This window comes from Zootoca vivipara, chromosome 5 (assembly GCF_965207765.1).
Source record: "Zootoca vivipara chromosome 5, rZooViv2.hap1.1, whole genome shotgun sequence".
NCBI classification, from domain to species: Eukaryota; Metazoa; Chordata; class Lepidosauria; order Squamata; family Lacertidae; genus Zootoca; species Zootoca vivipara.
This window is the reverse complement of record NC_142588.1, coordinates 78,005,703-78,020,161: the sequence shown is the minus strand read 5'-3', so window position 1 is coordinate 78,020,161 and position 14,459 is coordinate 78,005,703. Positions and strand designations below refer to the sequence as shown.

At 44.4% G+C, this 14,459-nt stretch overlaps 2 protein-coding genes across 6 annotated transcripts in view; one reads left to right on the top strand and one right to left on the bottom strand.

The window, feature by feature from the left end:
• The window catches only part of LOC118093934 (NACHT, LRR and PYD domains-containing protein 1a-like), a 30,930-nt gene extending 27,640 nt beyond the window's left edge, over positions 1-3,290 (top strand). For all 5 annotated transcript variants that reach the window (XM_060274426.2, XM_060274424.2, XM_088669146.1 and 2 more), the window contains one exon: positions 224-3,290. In XM_060274426.2, coding sequence (XP_060130409.2) covers positions 224-252 — 29 coding nt within the window. In that variant the 3' untranslated portion in view covers positions 253-3,290. The remainder of the gene's footprint in view (positions 1-223) is intronic.
• Positions 3,291-5,527: 2,237 nt separating this feature from the next.
• IL12A (interleukin 12A) lies at positions 5,528-13,895 on the bottom strand. Its single transcript, XM_088669904.1, has 7 exons — positions 13,688-13,895; positions 13,178-13,259; positions 11,280-11,505; positions 6,835-6,930; positions 6,697-6,738; positions 6,493-6,597; positions 5,528-5,962 (listed from the first exon to the last, which is right to left on the bottom strand). Exons 1-7 carry the CDS (start codon positions 13,893-13,895, stop codon positions 5,780-5,782), a joined length of 942 nt encoding a protein of 313 aa, XP_088526030.1. The 3' UTR covers positions 5,528-5,779.
• Between the last annotated feature and the right edge of the window lie 564 nt (positions 13,896-14,459).

Sequence of the window (14,459 nt, the reverse complement as noted above, 5' to 3'; positions counted from 1 at the left end):
GACCACCATACCTCCCTTCAACTTCCAGAGCAGTTTTGCAATTGATTTTAAAGTGTTTGTGAATGTATTTATTTATGATATGATGAAGGATGGGCACACATGCATACAGATGCCTATGCCACATGCGGACCTGAACTTTGTTACTGTTGTAAGAGGCAATAACTGTTATGCCACACTTAAGTTCTAAGCAATTCCTTAATTCTCATTTATTTTTGTTTTACAGGTTTTTTAAGAGCAGGTGCAAAGTCATGAGGAAACAGCTTGAAAAAGAAGAAACATCAGGAATGTTCTTCCATGTACATTTTCCAAAAAAAAAGATGAAAAGGAACTTCGCCACGCATTGCAAACTGTTTAAAACTTTGGAGGGTTTCCATGAAGTGACAAAGATAGGCCAGTTGTGGAAACTTTGGAGCAGAAGAAAGAAAGAAGAAAAGCATGTGGAACTGTGAACTCAGGCAAATGCTTAGCTACTTGTTGCTTTTTTATGACTTCCCAGCCTGCCCTGCTGTCGGAGATTCGGCCTTCATGCATGTTTTACCTGTGCAAGGAGAATTAATGCCTTCCAAAACCTTCTCGGGTCTCCTTGCGTTGCACTGCCTGAATTAACTGGGATCTTCGCTCTCTTGTCTTCCACATTCATAGGAGAACGTATAGAATCATAGAATCGTAGAGTTGGAAGAGACCACAAGGGCCATCCAGTCCAACCCCCTGCCGAGCAGGAAACACCATCAAAGCATTCTTGACATATGGCTGTCAAGCCTCTGCTTAAAGACCTCCAAAGAAGGAGACTCCACCACACTCCTTGGTAGCAAATTCCACTGCCGAACAGCTCTTACTGTCAGGAAGTTCTTCCTAATGTTTAGGTGGAATCTTCTTTCTTGTAGTTTGAATCCATAGTACAGGTAGTACACGTAGTTCAGGGACGGGACTGTGGTCTTTCACATTTCAGCGGTCAAGATTCACTGCCCTCTGCCTGTTACCTACCAGTCTGCTCAATTCACTGTGTCATAGTTGCGATGCCCTGCGGCTCCCCTAGGCTTGGAATTACCCTGCGGCAGAACTGATTGTGCTGCCCTAAATCATTCTCTGCAGCGTTATACATCAGACACATACCTGAGAAGGTATTTTTCTACATCCTCTTTGTGAAGATACAAACAGGTTTGTCTTTTCACTCCCCATGGGTGCAATTGCACACACTGTGGTTCTTCATGCTTTCCGTCTGCAGCATTCCTGCTATAGACTTTCCCAGTCCCTTGTCGAAGGGAATGGGAAGAGACTGAAAGCTTCCATATAGACATATTATGTGTAATGCTTTGAGTCACATTGAAGTCATCAGGTGGTTTTGAAACTGCACACCGAGCAAACATAGGGCTCCTCAGAACCTTAGTGGGAGTTGCTCAGTGTCAGAAGTGCTAATGACAAAAAAGTTCTCTGATGAGCAACTTGATTACAGTTTCTAGTCTTCTGCAATGTGTAACTCTGGGGCATTTTGGGCACACTTTCAGGTTTGTGCTCAGTGTATGTGGACTGACAGGCACAACAGACCTCACAGTCAGCTCAGGGTTGTTGGTTTTTTTGAGGGGAGTAGGAATTGCAGCTTGGCAAAATACAGACTTGGGCACCTCCTTCCCCAACATGTCAAGCTATTGAAAAAATTATGTACCAAGAAAAGCTGGATTCTGAGACCATTCAAACATAGGAAATTTGCTTAAATTCTGTTTAGCTGTTTTATATAACCTGGTTTTATTAGCCATAAGGTGGTGGGTAAGCAAGCAGTGCAGGTCACTGAAGCCCTACCCTGAGAAACACTTGAAATATCCAACCATTTCTCTGGCGTCTGACGTTTTAGCAGATGTTCCTTGCACACTGTATTTTTTATAGCAATAAGGACTTGAAGCTTGCCTTACTGAAAAAAAGTGAGTCTTTCAGGAAGATGAGTATTCTGCATTCAACACCACACTTTGGACTTTTTTTATTTAAAAAATGCTCTTGTTGAATTATGGTGTACCTACAACCTTGTTCTTTGTCTAAGAGCTTTCTAATACCGTATTGGCCTGAATATAAGCCTCACTCCCCCCCCCCATTCCAACCATGAAAAGTTAAAGTGTGGCTTGTATTCACGACTGTATGGTATGCAGTCAGGGGCAAACAGCGCCAGGAGTGCGGCAAAACAGCACCCACCCATCCTCTCCAAGGATAGAAGGGAGAAGAAGAGTAGAAGAAGAGTTTGGATTTGATATCCCGCTTTGTCACTACCCGAAGGAGTCTCAAAGCGGCTCACAATCTCCTCTCCCTTCCTCCCCCACAACAAACACTCTGTGAGGCGAGTGGGGTTGACAGACTTCAAAGAAGTGTGACTAGTCCAAGGTGACCCAGCAGCTGCATGTGGAGGAGCGGAGACACGAACCCGGTTCCCCAGTCTACCGCTCTTAACCACTACACCACACTGGGAGAGAGCGAGGAAGGGAAAAGGCTGCTGGCAACGCAGCGCCTCCCCCCCCCAAAGTACGCAGCCAGGTGCAGCAAGGAATGGAACGGCTTATATTCAGGTACTTCTCCCCCCCCCACCATTTTAAAGGTGCAGCTTATATTTGGGTGCAGCTTGTATTCGGGCCAATATGGTAATACTTGACAGTAGGTTCATCACCCCCAGTAAAGTGGCAATACAGTTGTTGTTTTTAAAGGATGCAAAACGCTGTGAATCAAGTTTTAGATCCTCAAGGAGTCATGTAGTACCCTGTATGTTAAGACATACCCATAAAATAAGCCGTAGCAGGATTTCTAAGCATTTGCACAATATAAGCCATACCCCGAAAATAAGACATACCGGTAGTGATAGGCGCTGTTCTGGAGGGCGCCAAGGAAGAGGCGAGGCTGGACGCGTAATAAAAATAAGACATCCCTTGAAAATAAGCCATAGTGTGCCTTATTGAGGAAAAATAAATATAAGACAGTGTCTTATTTTCGGGAAAACACGGTATCAAACTCTACTGCACTTGGGACACATCATGTAGCATGAAACCAGCACCCACACACTGCCTGTGTCCTTTTAGAAGGGCAGAGTAGCTCTAAACATTGTAAAACCATTTTACAGTTTAGCATTGACACCATGGAAAGATTTTGCATCTCTCTAGGAATGTAATTTACATGTCTTCCCCCAAATGTCACCCATTTCTTACGTGGTACATTTCTGTGTTGTATATATTTCCTTGGAAACAGACTTGACTGTATGTTGTGTTAATCCTTTTTTAAAAAAAACAAAAAACAAATAAATAATTGCGCCAATCCTTTTTTATTTAATGGAAATGAAATGGTGAAACCGGTTTTGTCTTACTAATGACCTTGGGCCAATTAGGCTGAAATCTAAGTACTGTACCTGTTAAATTAGAGCTGTCATAAAAAGAGCATCTTTAGCAACAACAAATGGCTGGTTGGTTTTTCCATCCAACCTGCTGAAATAATGTTATTTGATAGTAGGAGAGTTAAAAACCACACTTGTGCTTTCAATAAATGCCTCGCTGCCGAATCCGTTATGGAAAATGGTAGTTTGCAGACCCTAGTTAGCTGGCTCTGGCCTCCTCACAGTTCCTGATAATGTTGTAGAATCGTGGAATTGTAGAGTTGGAAGGGACCCTGAAGCTCATCCAGCTTGAACCCCCGCAATGCAGGAATATCCAGCTGTCCCGTATGGGAATCGAACCTGTGACCTTGGTGTTGTGAGGACCATGCTCTAACCAACTGACCTTTTAAACCAACTACCTCCCTCAGAAGGGACCCAGGTGGCGCTGTGGGTTAAACCGCAGAGTCTAGGGCTTGCTGATCAGAAGGTTGGCGGTTCGAATCCCTGCAATGGGGTGAGCTCCAGTTGCTCGGTCCCAGCTCCTGCCCACCATAGCAGTTCAAAAGCACATCAAAGTGCAAGTAGATAAATAGGGGCCGCTCCGGCGGGAAGGTAAACGGTGTTTCCGTGCGCTGCTCTGGTTCGCCAGAAGCAGCTTTGTCATGCTGGCCACATGACCCGGAAGCTGTCTTCGGACAAACACTGGCTCCCTTGGCCTATAGAGTGAGATGAGCACCGCAACCCCAGAGTCGGACACGACTGGACCCGATGGTCAGGGCCCCCTTTACCTTTACCTCCCTCAGAAGTGTAGGAAGTGGCTGCCAGGGAGGGGGCTTTCTCAGTAGCAGTCCCTAAGTTGTGGAACTCCCTTGCTCCACAGATTTGAACCTAGGATCTTCATTGCACAGTTTGCTGCATGCTGGAAACACAACTCTCTATCCCGCCCTTCGACGGCCTAAAGCTTTGTTTTCCTTCCTCATTGAAACGAAATCATAACAAAAAGGAAAAATAAAACGAACGAATAACATTGCTCCAATATAATTTAAACAATAATTTATTTGGCCATAAATATAAATAAGTTTTTAAATACATTATATAAATTACTCATAAATTACTTATAAAGATAGCTTATTTATAAATAGGGCTACACACTGCTTCCACCACAGGAGGCAACAATGCTTCCAAATGCCAGTTGCTGGAATCCACAGGACAGCAGAGGGCTCTTGTGCTTGAATCCTGCTTGCTGGTTTTCCCCACAGGCATCTCGTTGGCCACTGTGAGAACAGGATGCTGGACTAGATGGGTCATTGGCCTGATCCAGCAGGCTCTTCTTAATTGGACAGCACCATAACTGTGCAGAGCGCTTGACATTATTAGCAAAAAGAAAACACACTCAAAAACCAACAGACCTCTGTGTCCTGAATTGCTTACTTCTAAGGAAAGTAGTCAAGGTGGAAGATGACCAGATTTTTAACCCGGGAGGGGACAAAGAAGAAAGTGGAATTCTTTGTAAGTATTTTGGTTTTCTGCAACGTATTTTCCCTACACACCCTCGGTCCAGTATACCTGAAGGAGCATCTCCACCCTCATCGTTCTGCCCGGACACTGAGGTCCAGTGCCGAGGGCCTTCTGGCAGTTCCCTCGCTGCAAGAAGCCAAGTTACAGGGAACCAGGCAGAGGGCCTTCTCGGTAGTGGCACCTGCCCTGTGGAACACCCTCCCACCATATGTCCAAGAGAAAAACATCTATCAGACTTTTAGAAGACATCTGAAGGCAGCCTTGTTTAGGGCAGCTTTTAATGTTTAACAGACCGTTGTATTTTAATATTTTGTTGGAAGCTGCCCAGAGTGGCTGGGGAAACCCAGCCAGATGGGCGGGGTATAAATAATAAATGATGATGATGATGAAAGCAAGGCTAAAATCCTAGACTATTTACTTGGGAGTGAGCCCAACTGAGCTCAATGGGACTCACTTCTGAGTAGACATGTATAGGATTGCATTGTAAATTCCTAACATTTTATTTAAGAAGGCACTTGGTTGTAATCTACACAGCACCTGACTGGCAAAGGAATGCATGTAGATTCTCAGCCTGCTGCTGAATTATGAGGATTTCATTTGGGAAGGCGTTTTCCTACAACAATAATAATAATTGCCAATTGATTCTGGGGCATTTCCCTTCTTCCTCTAGCAATATGTGATGCAGCACACTGGTTTCAGCCTGCAGATCTCTTACAGGCACACATGTCATGGTAGATTTTGATCTCTATTTGTGGTGCATCATAAACCAGATTATGTATGATAATCTGTTATGGGTGCTGCTAATCCCGTTTCATTGCACTGTTTTGGAATAGATGAAAGTGTATTTGAGCGGTTTCTATCTATGATTCTATTCTCCCCACCGCCTCCCTTTAAAAAAACTAAAATATTTGAGGACCAGTATTACATTTGCATTTCTAGAGACTTCTGGTAGCGGTGTCTCAAGGTTCTGTCGATGGTCTGAGTGAGCTGCTGCAAAGTTAGAAGAATTTCACATTCCTTCATCTCCATTTCAAATGTCTTCCTCGAAGGTTGTTGTGGTGAGGGTGGTGGCTGCTCAGTGATGTTCTGGCTGGCATTCAAAGCCTATAAAAGAAGCACAATCAAAAATAAAGATGAATGCAGGGGCACACATTCACACATAACTGATGCAGGACCTAATTGTTTGAAACAGTATAACGATGCCTCACATTTATGAAATGGGAACAGAAAAGCATGCTACCATGAGGGGGAAAGGCATGGCAGAGTAAGAGGAAGAGTCAAAGTTATGTTAAGATCTAGAAAGCCACAGGTTCTCCATTGCTGTTTGTAACTGCTTAGAATATCAGACATGCTAATTGCAACATTTGTAATTGCTATGAATCATCAGCGTTTGTTGACATTATAATTCATCCTTCTGGATACATACACACCTACACCCATGCAAAGTAAAGATGTGAGTTTAACGCAACCATAGGTATTTTCTGTCTGATTAAATCAGTTGGTCTGACTGTTACATCTTTCATGAAGTTTACGAAAGAGCTATGGAATTCGGTAAAATTACAGGATTCAAAGAAGGCAAAGCAATATTTTTGATAGTTCAATTATATATACAGTATATATATATATATATCTACCTGCATCGTAAGGCTGACAGCATGAATAAGATCTGAAGAATTAAAATCCTTGATTTCCACCATATAGTGTTTCAAAATTTTATAGATGGTGTCCATGCATGAAGTCTACAAGAAATAGCAACAATAAAGATATAAGCAAGTTTTCTGGAAGATTCTTTTACACAAGACAAATAAACTTGCTGCCATCTGAGGATGGAAATTTACCTCATCAACAGCATCATTTTCTCCTGAGGGGCAGAGTCCAGGCTGAAATCAAAGATGCAAGATGAGAAGCATTAATTTCACTGCAACCATTAATTTGGCTAACCCACTGCATTTGTTAGAAAGTACTTATTGTAATACCTTCAGTGAACTTCCTCCCATACAGGCCTTCTGGATCTTCTCTTCATTCTTAGGGTTTTCAGGAACATTATATTCCATTGTACAATTAAATTGCTTCTATAAAAGCAAAGAGAATATTAATTGAATCAGTACAGTTACTGGGTGCAATGGGAGTTGTGCTGAAGACCTTGCATCACTGCTTGGTCATGGCTACTGACAAATATCCAGAATGGCTTAGGCTTTCTAAGGGAAAAAGGAAGTGTAGGTGAGTCCCACTTCTTCCCATGCTTGTTTGCTTAGAAGTTCAGCCTACAACATCTCCCCCATCGCCCTTTGGGGCATGAAAGTTTCCACATGTGTAATATGCACATCTCACTATGAAGAGTGACATATGAGCTATGCTGTACACCTTGTAAACAAGTGTGGGAACCTCTGTCCGAACCTCTGAAACTGCCCACAAAGAAAATGCTGCCCTTACTTTCAAACAGAGTTGGTTCTAACAGTGTAACCCTATGTACGTCCCACCGTGAGGCGTACTAGTAATTGGGTTTAGGATTGCAGCCATTCTTTTTTATTTCTATGGACCTTTCAGAGAAATCATTCCACCTCACTGTGCTTGCTATTAAGTGTTTAGCATAAAAATGTTACAATAGTGAGATGTTACAATAGTGCTCAAGAATATGAACCTGCTGCGGTACAGCAGGTTAGAATCATAGAATCATAGAATCATAGAGTTGGAAGAGACCACAAGGGCCATCCAGTCCAACCCCCTGCCAAGCAGGAAACACCATCAAAGCATTCCTGACCCAGGTTGACCCAGATATTCCAGCAGTTGCCATCATCACCAGATTGGCATGGCAATGACTCATTCTGTTGCATGGTTCAGAAATCAGGGAGGGATCATAGTAGGTATTTATTTCTGCATGTGCAAGAGAAGCAAGGAGTCTATACCTATATCTCTGCTAACACTTCAGATTATTCATCCATCCATCCATCCCCACCACTGTCTCTTATTTCCAGAGTTCAGAGGTGAGTGCCAGTCTTTAATGCAGCTAAAAACAACCCATGGAGGACTGAGCATGTTCAGAAGGTATGGAGCACTGACTGGCTATTGGGTGCAGGAACAGTTATGGAAAGCTGGAAGACAACATGGCTGGAACTCATAACATTTTGTAGCACTTTCAGGCTCCACTTGGAATATCCCACCGTCTTTTCACCTATTGCACTGTTTGGTCCTTCCGCCTTTTCTGAGGTTCAGTTCCCATAAGGAGGAAAAAACTGAAGGCATAACAGTGTTTGAGCAATATGTATTTACAAATATTTTAAGTGCAGTGGGACAAAGAACATGCAGATCCCTAGATGGAGAGTGCTTCAAATCAGCTGCAAAGATTCAGTCCCATTTTCATTTGTTTTGATAGATTCAAAACTGCAGGATGTGTTTTGCTGCCCCAACCCTGGCAGGTAGGTGTGGTCTGTATTCTGAACTCCAGGAACAAGTCAGGATCAAGGCAAAGTAGCTCTAAGCCATGCTAGAGAGACAAGCATATCTTCAGTAGACAGAACACAATAGTATTCCCATATTTCATGGGCGTTCGAGAAATGTGCTATTTGGAATACATTTGATAAGGGATTGACTGTGTAGGCTCAGACAGCGGTTTTCCACAGTGTGCTGATCTGCAGAGCAGGATGCGCAGTCCTATCACCTTATTGATCCCAGTTGCCATTTAGCAGAGCTTACTAGAGAATGGATTGCATGCGCTACTTTTCGACATTCTGCAAAACTCATTATGCCCTTCATTACTATTAGTGGATTTTTAAAAACAACCTGAGCACTGCAAATCAACAAGCCGGAGACTTAACTGTTCAGTTAAAAATGGTCACAATAAATGACAGGCTCAAAAATCAAAGCAGAGCAAGTTTACATCACAATATTACATAGGAATTAGCCCAGCTAGTATATAAGGAATAAAGATTCCAGACCTTTGCAGCCGTGGCTTGAATTTAAGAAAGAATTTAAGTGGTGGCTGCAAAGATCCTTCCTTTGCAGATGCAATGAATTCAAGTCATGGCTGTCGCTGCAAAGGGAAGAATCAGGAACGTACCTAGAGGGTGCTCCTGGTTCTTCCTTTTGAATTTGGAGTTGCTGTTTTACCTGTCATATGGTGTCAGGTGATAAGCACCCCGGCAAGTGTGGTTTGGGCCAAACCGCATTGCAAGCCTGGCAGGGGTAGACTGGCAGTCCTAATTTGGCCCAGGAGCTGAAGTCTCCTCGCCATTGCTGCAAAGGAATAGGTGGACCATGTCCTCAGTTCTCTGCTGACAGGTGGCCTCAGAGGTCAAGAAACACCTATCCCCAGCTATAGCCGTTTCTGGACTGGAATAGCCCTTGTCCGTGTCCTGATAAAAGAGGCCATTTTACCCAAACCACACCCACCTGCCCATCAACTGACATCACTTGTGACATCAGCTGATGGGGGGGACTGTTCCTAGCAGGGAACAGGTGCTCAAGAGTGTCATGGACTGGCCAAGACAGGACAATGCAGATGGACAATTGACCAAGCACTTGGGGAAGGGCCCTGGGCTGGATGTGTGAACCTCTGCCAGGAGTAGAGGAATCTGCAAGCAAGGATCCTGGAGAGGCCGCTCCCTTGCGTCTCATCCGGTGTTGCTCCAGGAGCCACGAATTCTGCCTTCCTCTCCATCCCTGACTCCCACGCCAATTTTGTCAGAGCCTCTCTCTGGCATGCTCACCTTGGCATGTCAGATATTGGGAGTAGCTCTGCCCAGAGGCGGGTTTTTCACCTGTTCCAGCCACCTCTCAGGAGGCAAACACCTCCCCTGTCACGTGGGCCCAGGAGGAATCAAAAGAGAAGGAAATAGCCTTAAGGTGAGCTCACTCCATTCCTATATATAGGATAGACAAGGTGTGTGACAGCATCGGATCAACATCCAGAGCTGTAGCTGTATTTAGGACTAACCATGATATTGCCTGAAGTGCCTTAAGACAGAAATTTGCATATGCACTAGAGTAATATAAGGATTAAAAGCAGGTTTTCTCAACCTCAGCCCTCCAGATGTTTTGAGACTACAATTCCCATCATCCCTGGCCACTGTTCCCGCTAGCTAGGGATCATGGGAGTTGTAGGCCAAAAACATCTGGAGGGCCAAGTTTGAGGAAGCCTGGATTAAAGCCTTTATAAAGAACTCTCCTTCAAGCCTTCAGCAACTAGGAGCCAGGAAAGCAGCCAAAGCAGCAGGATTAAACCCTTGCTCGGCAGATGCCATGCTGTTCAGTTTGGCTGCATCCTGCTCAATTCAGCTGCATGCACCTGTGCCTTGTTGGGGAGAAGCACAGGCAGCCAAAGGCAAGCCAAGACAAGTACTACGGTATTGACTGAGCAAGGGAGAAGTCTCTTTTGCAATCACCTGCAAAAAGCAGCTTTCTCCCTTCTTTTGGCAGATTGGCTGTGAGAGAGATGTCTCTCAGATCACACAGGATGCCTGTAAAATATAATGGGTGTTGCCAGCCTTAAGTGGAGGGGGGAGGTGGGAGGTGGCAGAAAGAAAGAAGCCTGTAAAAAGTTTTGCAATGTCAGTGCCAGGGAGCATATGAGGGCTAATTCATATGCACACATATTACCACTTACAAACTGCTTTCTGCAGCTCCATTGAAACTGTTCTCAGCCCAACCAAAACTACTGGCACTCTCCTCATCTTTCTCAACTCCCTGCTGCTTGTAACATCTGAGCTGTTCTCTTTCTCCCAAATCACTCATTCAACATTTCTGTAGGAGAGGAAATACTTTCTCAGCTTCCCCCCCCTCTTTCACCAGTTAAACTCTATAACGCTCTTTTTATACTCATTGTACAAGATCACCTCCAGTCTGTCTGCATTTTGCAGGAAGGACTCAGGCAGCTACCAGAAATTTAGGTTTGTGCAACTGAAGTGGATCAAAACGCTTGTGTCACCCTGCTGCAACACATTCACTTTAAAACAAATGAACAGTTTGCAGTTAGGAAGGTGACAGTGAAAGACACTGAAAAATTAATTAATAGGAACACATATAACCGCTGTGTAAGGAAACCAAGATGAATGCTCAGTGTCGTATAACCTGCCCACAACCAAATCAGAACAATCGCTCATTATAGACTGCACATAGTTTAATCTCTGTGTACGCTTTCTGCAAGCAAATCAGGATCATAGCTGCCAACCCTCCCTTTTTTTGTGGGAAACTCCCTTATTCCAAGCCACAACTGTCAACTTTCCCTTTTTTTGCTGGAAATTCCCTTGTTCCAGCGCTGTTTCCCGCTGCTATCCTAGATTGTTAGATATACCGTAGACTGTCCCTAGGACAGGTGAGGCTCCTGATCCCTTATTTTCAAATCCGAAAGTTGACAGCTATGATCAGGATGAATGCCAATGCTAATGCTAATAATGTTATGTTCTTCCAAGAAATAATGGCATACCTGGAGCTGATGCAGCGCCGTATCAGCTGCGTCCATCAGATGCGAGGAAAGAACCAGGCAATTGCTTAAATTGGCTGCCAGGCCTTTGGTGGCTGGTCCTTTGGTGTGAAGATGATAAGCCAATGAGCTGGGCAGGCTTAGGCAGATAAAAGCTACCAGGAACCAGGAACCTGGAACAAAGTCAAGAGCCACATATAGGAAATGGAGGTCATAAAGATCCCTCTGACTTGGCAAATTACTTCCAACACTTTTTTCAGTTTCTCACGCAACATCTTCCTGTCTATATCAGAAGCATGAGAGAGAGAGAGAGAATCATAGAGTTGGAAGAGACCACAAGCGCCATCCAGTCCAACCCCCTGCCAAGCAGGAAACACCATCAAAGCATTCCTGACAGATGGCTGTCAAGAGAGAAAATGATCGCAAACTCACCCCTGCCCCCTGTCACATATATACATATATATACTGCAGTTGCATTACAAAACTTGTGCATTTATTGATAAAGCCCCAAACTTACATAATATATAAAGACCATGTTTAGCTATTGCAGCAGGCGATATTGCACATATATGTGCTGGTGCAGCTGGTTAAAAAAAAATGGCTTGCATACAAAACAGGATTATAAGACCACAGTACATAAAGTAATTAAAAACACTAGTATATCTTGGAAGAATCACACCATTGTTCTTTTTAGGCGTTTTAAGCAAAACCTGGGCACAATGCCCAAGGATCAATGCCCATAGTCCTCATTTTGTCATCCTATTCAGGAATGCTGAAGCAGGGAGGGCTATTTCGCAAGTTTTTTGGGTGTGTGTTTGTGAGAGAGTAATCGGCAGATCATTTGTAATGGGCTGTGTTGTAATAACTCCTGCCTTCAAAAAGAAACAAAATCCTAAAGGCACTAATCCCCTTGCTTTCCCTAAGGGTGTGTTCTGAATGCACCAGGCAGCATTAAAGGGACCCCTGACCATTAGGTCCAGTTGCGGATGACTCTGGGGTTGCGGCATACTGTGCGGGAGCTGGCTTTTGTCTGCAGACAGCTTCCGGGGCATGTGGCCAGCATGACAAAGCCGCACACACACACATTTTGGATAACCTGATGTGAAGACAAATTCAAAATTCAGCACTGGAAACAGCCTAATGAAAGCGCTGGTGACGTGCTGTTTTTATTGGAATTATCTGTATGTTTTTAATACTTATTTTATATTTATATATTTTTAATAAATTCTATTCATGTGTAATTGTTTTTTAAATGACTCCCTTTATAGTTTTAGCATTTCCTATTGTCTCCCAAGACAGACATATGCCAACAAAAATAATTTTTATCTTAAGCCATATAAATAATAATAATAATAAATAATTGCACAATTTTAAATCCACACATACACCAACATATGCTACCCCAAAATTCCACCTAAACAAGGTGACTTGGCAGTGGTGATGTCGTTAATCTCGAACACACTGCTGTACCAGAAAAAGATAAACACCTCGTTGCTCAACACCACTTTAAACAATGCTCCTCTTTGGAAATCAGCACAGCTCTGCAGGATATAACCCTTACTTCAAGCAGCCACAACTGACCCCTGGAAGCATCACCAGGCATGCTGGCTCCTCTGCAGTGGGGAGACGTCAGTGACTCAGTCTTGGGAAGACAGAGGGACAAAGGGAAGAACAAAAATAGGCCTTAATTTATGCCCAAGGCTCTTGGTGTTTACAGAGCCAATGCTTGCCCTTGGAGCATAGAGAGTTAAGATACAAGGGTGGCCCAAAGGAGAAGCCAGGGATTGGCCTTCCAGAGCCTTTACCACTTAATCCCAAACTATCTCTTCCCATATGAATGTAAGAAGAGGCATGCTGGATCAGGCCAGGGTGGCCCATCTATCCCAGCATCCTCTTCTCACAGTGGCCAACGGAATGTCCACGGAAAGCCGACAAACAAGATCTGAGCGCAAAAGCGTTTCCCCATCTTGCGGTTCGCGGCAGCTGGAATTCAGAAGGCAGTGGAGCAGCGTTTCCGAAACTTGGGTCTCCAGCTGTTTTGGGACTACATTTCCCATCATCCCCGACCGCTGGTCTTGCTAGCTAGGGAGTGATGGGAGTTTTGTAGTCCAAAAGCAGCAGGGGACCCAAGTTTGTTTGCTTTTTGGAATCACTGCATTGGATGTTGAGCACACCTGCTTCGCTGTTTGAAATTAAGCGCTGGGCGTAAGAGAGAAACTTTTATCGCGCTCTTTTAAAGAGGGAGGTAACACCGAAGAGCTCAAACTTCAGACAACTCCTCTCGATAGCTAAGCAACTTCCTTGCTCAGCGCAAGACCCCAGACTCGTCTCGCTCTAGCCCCGCCGCGATTTGCATATCGGACGTGATTGGCTAAAAGGGGGGGAAAGAGGGTCCGCTAAAGACCACTCACCTGGAGAGGCGGCTCCGGCGCTGCTGCTGCTGCTGCTCTTACGCATCTTGGCTGCTCTTTCCAAGCTGCTCGCTGGAGGTGTTGCTTCGAAAACGGCGCGAATCGTCTTGGTATCGTCTCCGCTGCCTGTGGCAGCCTTTATAAGCGAGCGCGTTGGAAATGGATTTCCCCCCCTTTTCTCTTTCTCCCTCAGCTTCGGCTGACTCATCGATAGAACTTCACCTTCATTCATTTTTCTGGGTGGGAATTTTGCACGGCTTTCCGCGCCACCCGTTTGATGTCAGTTTCAAGTATTGCCCGCTCTCTGGAATTTATTGACAGATGGAAGGAGAGAGCCTCCCGCATCAGGCCGAATATACTGCCATGCCCAAAGGCAGTATTTGACGACAGGGCGTTTCACAGAGCTGTTTCTTTGGGACTCAAGACGTGTTCGATGGGACTTGGGCTGTGTATACGCTTATGTAACTTTACTGTGTGGCCAGAATTCTTTGAGGAGGAAAATGTGTTTTCAATGGGCTTTAAAAACGTAAGTGTGCAAAGGATTGCAGCCTGATAGTGTGAGCCTATGCAGATCACAGAATCATAGAATTGGAGAGTTGGAAGGGACCCGGAGGCCAATCCAACCCTCTTCAAAGCAGAATAAATATATACTCAGAAGGAAGCCTCAGTTGGGTTTGATGGGACTTACTCTAAGGCAAGCATGGCCAAACTTGGCCCTCCAGCTGTTTTGGGACTACAATTCCCATCATCCCTGACCACTGGTCCTGTTAGC

Bases quoted from the DNA above. Each gene is read 5' to 3' on its own strand.
- IL12A (XM_088669904.1), bottom strand. From the start codon at position 13,895: ATGAGTCAGCCGAAGCTGAGGGAGAAAGAGAAAAGGGGGGGAAATCCA. The intron at 13,260-13,687 runs GTGAGTGGTCTT...TCTGAATTCCAG, and splicing joins CGCCGGAGCCGCCTCTCCAG to CTGCCGCGAACCGCAAGATG. The intron at 6,598-6,696 runs GTAAATTTCCAT...TATTTCTTGTAG, and splicing joins AAAATGATGCTGTTGATGAG to ACTTCATGCATGGACACCAT.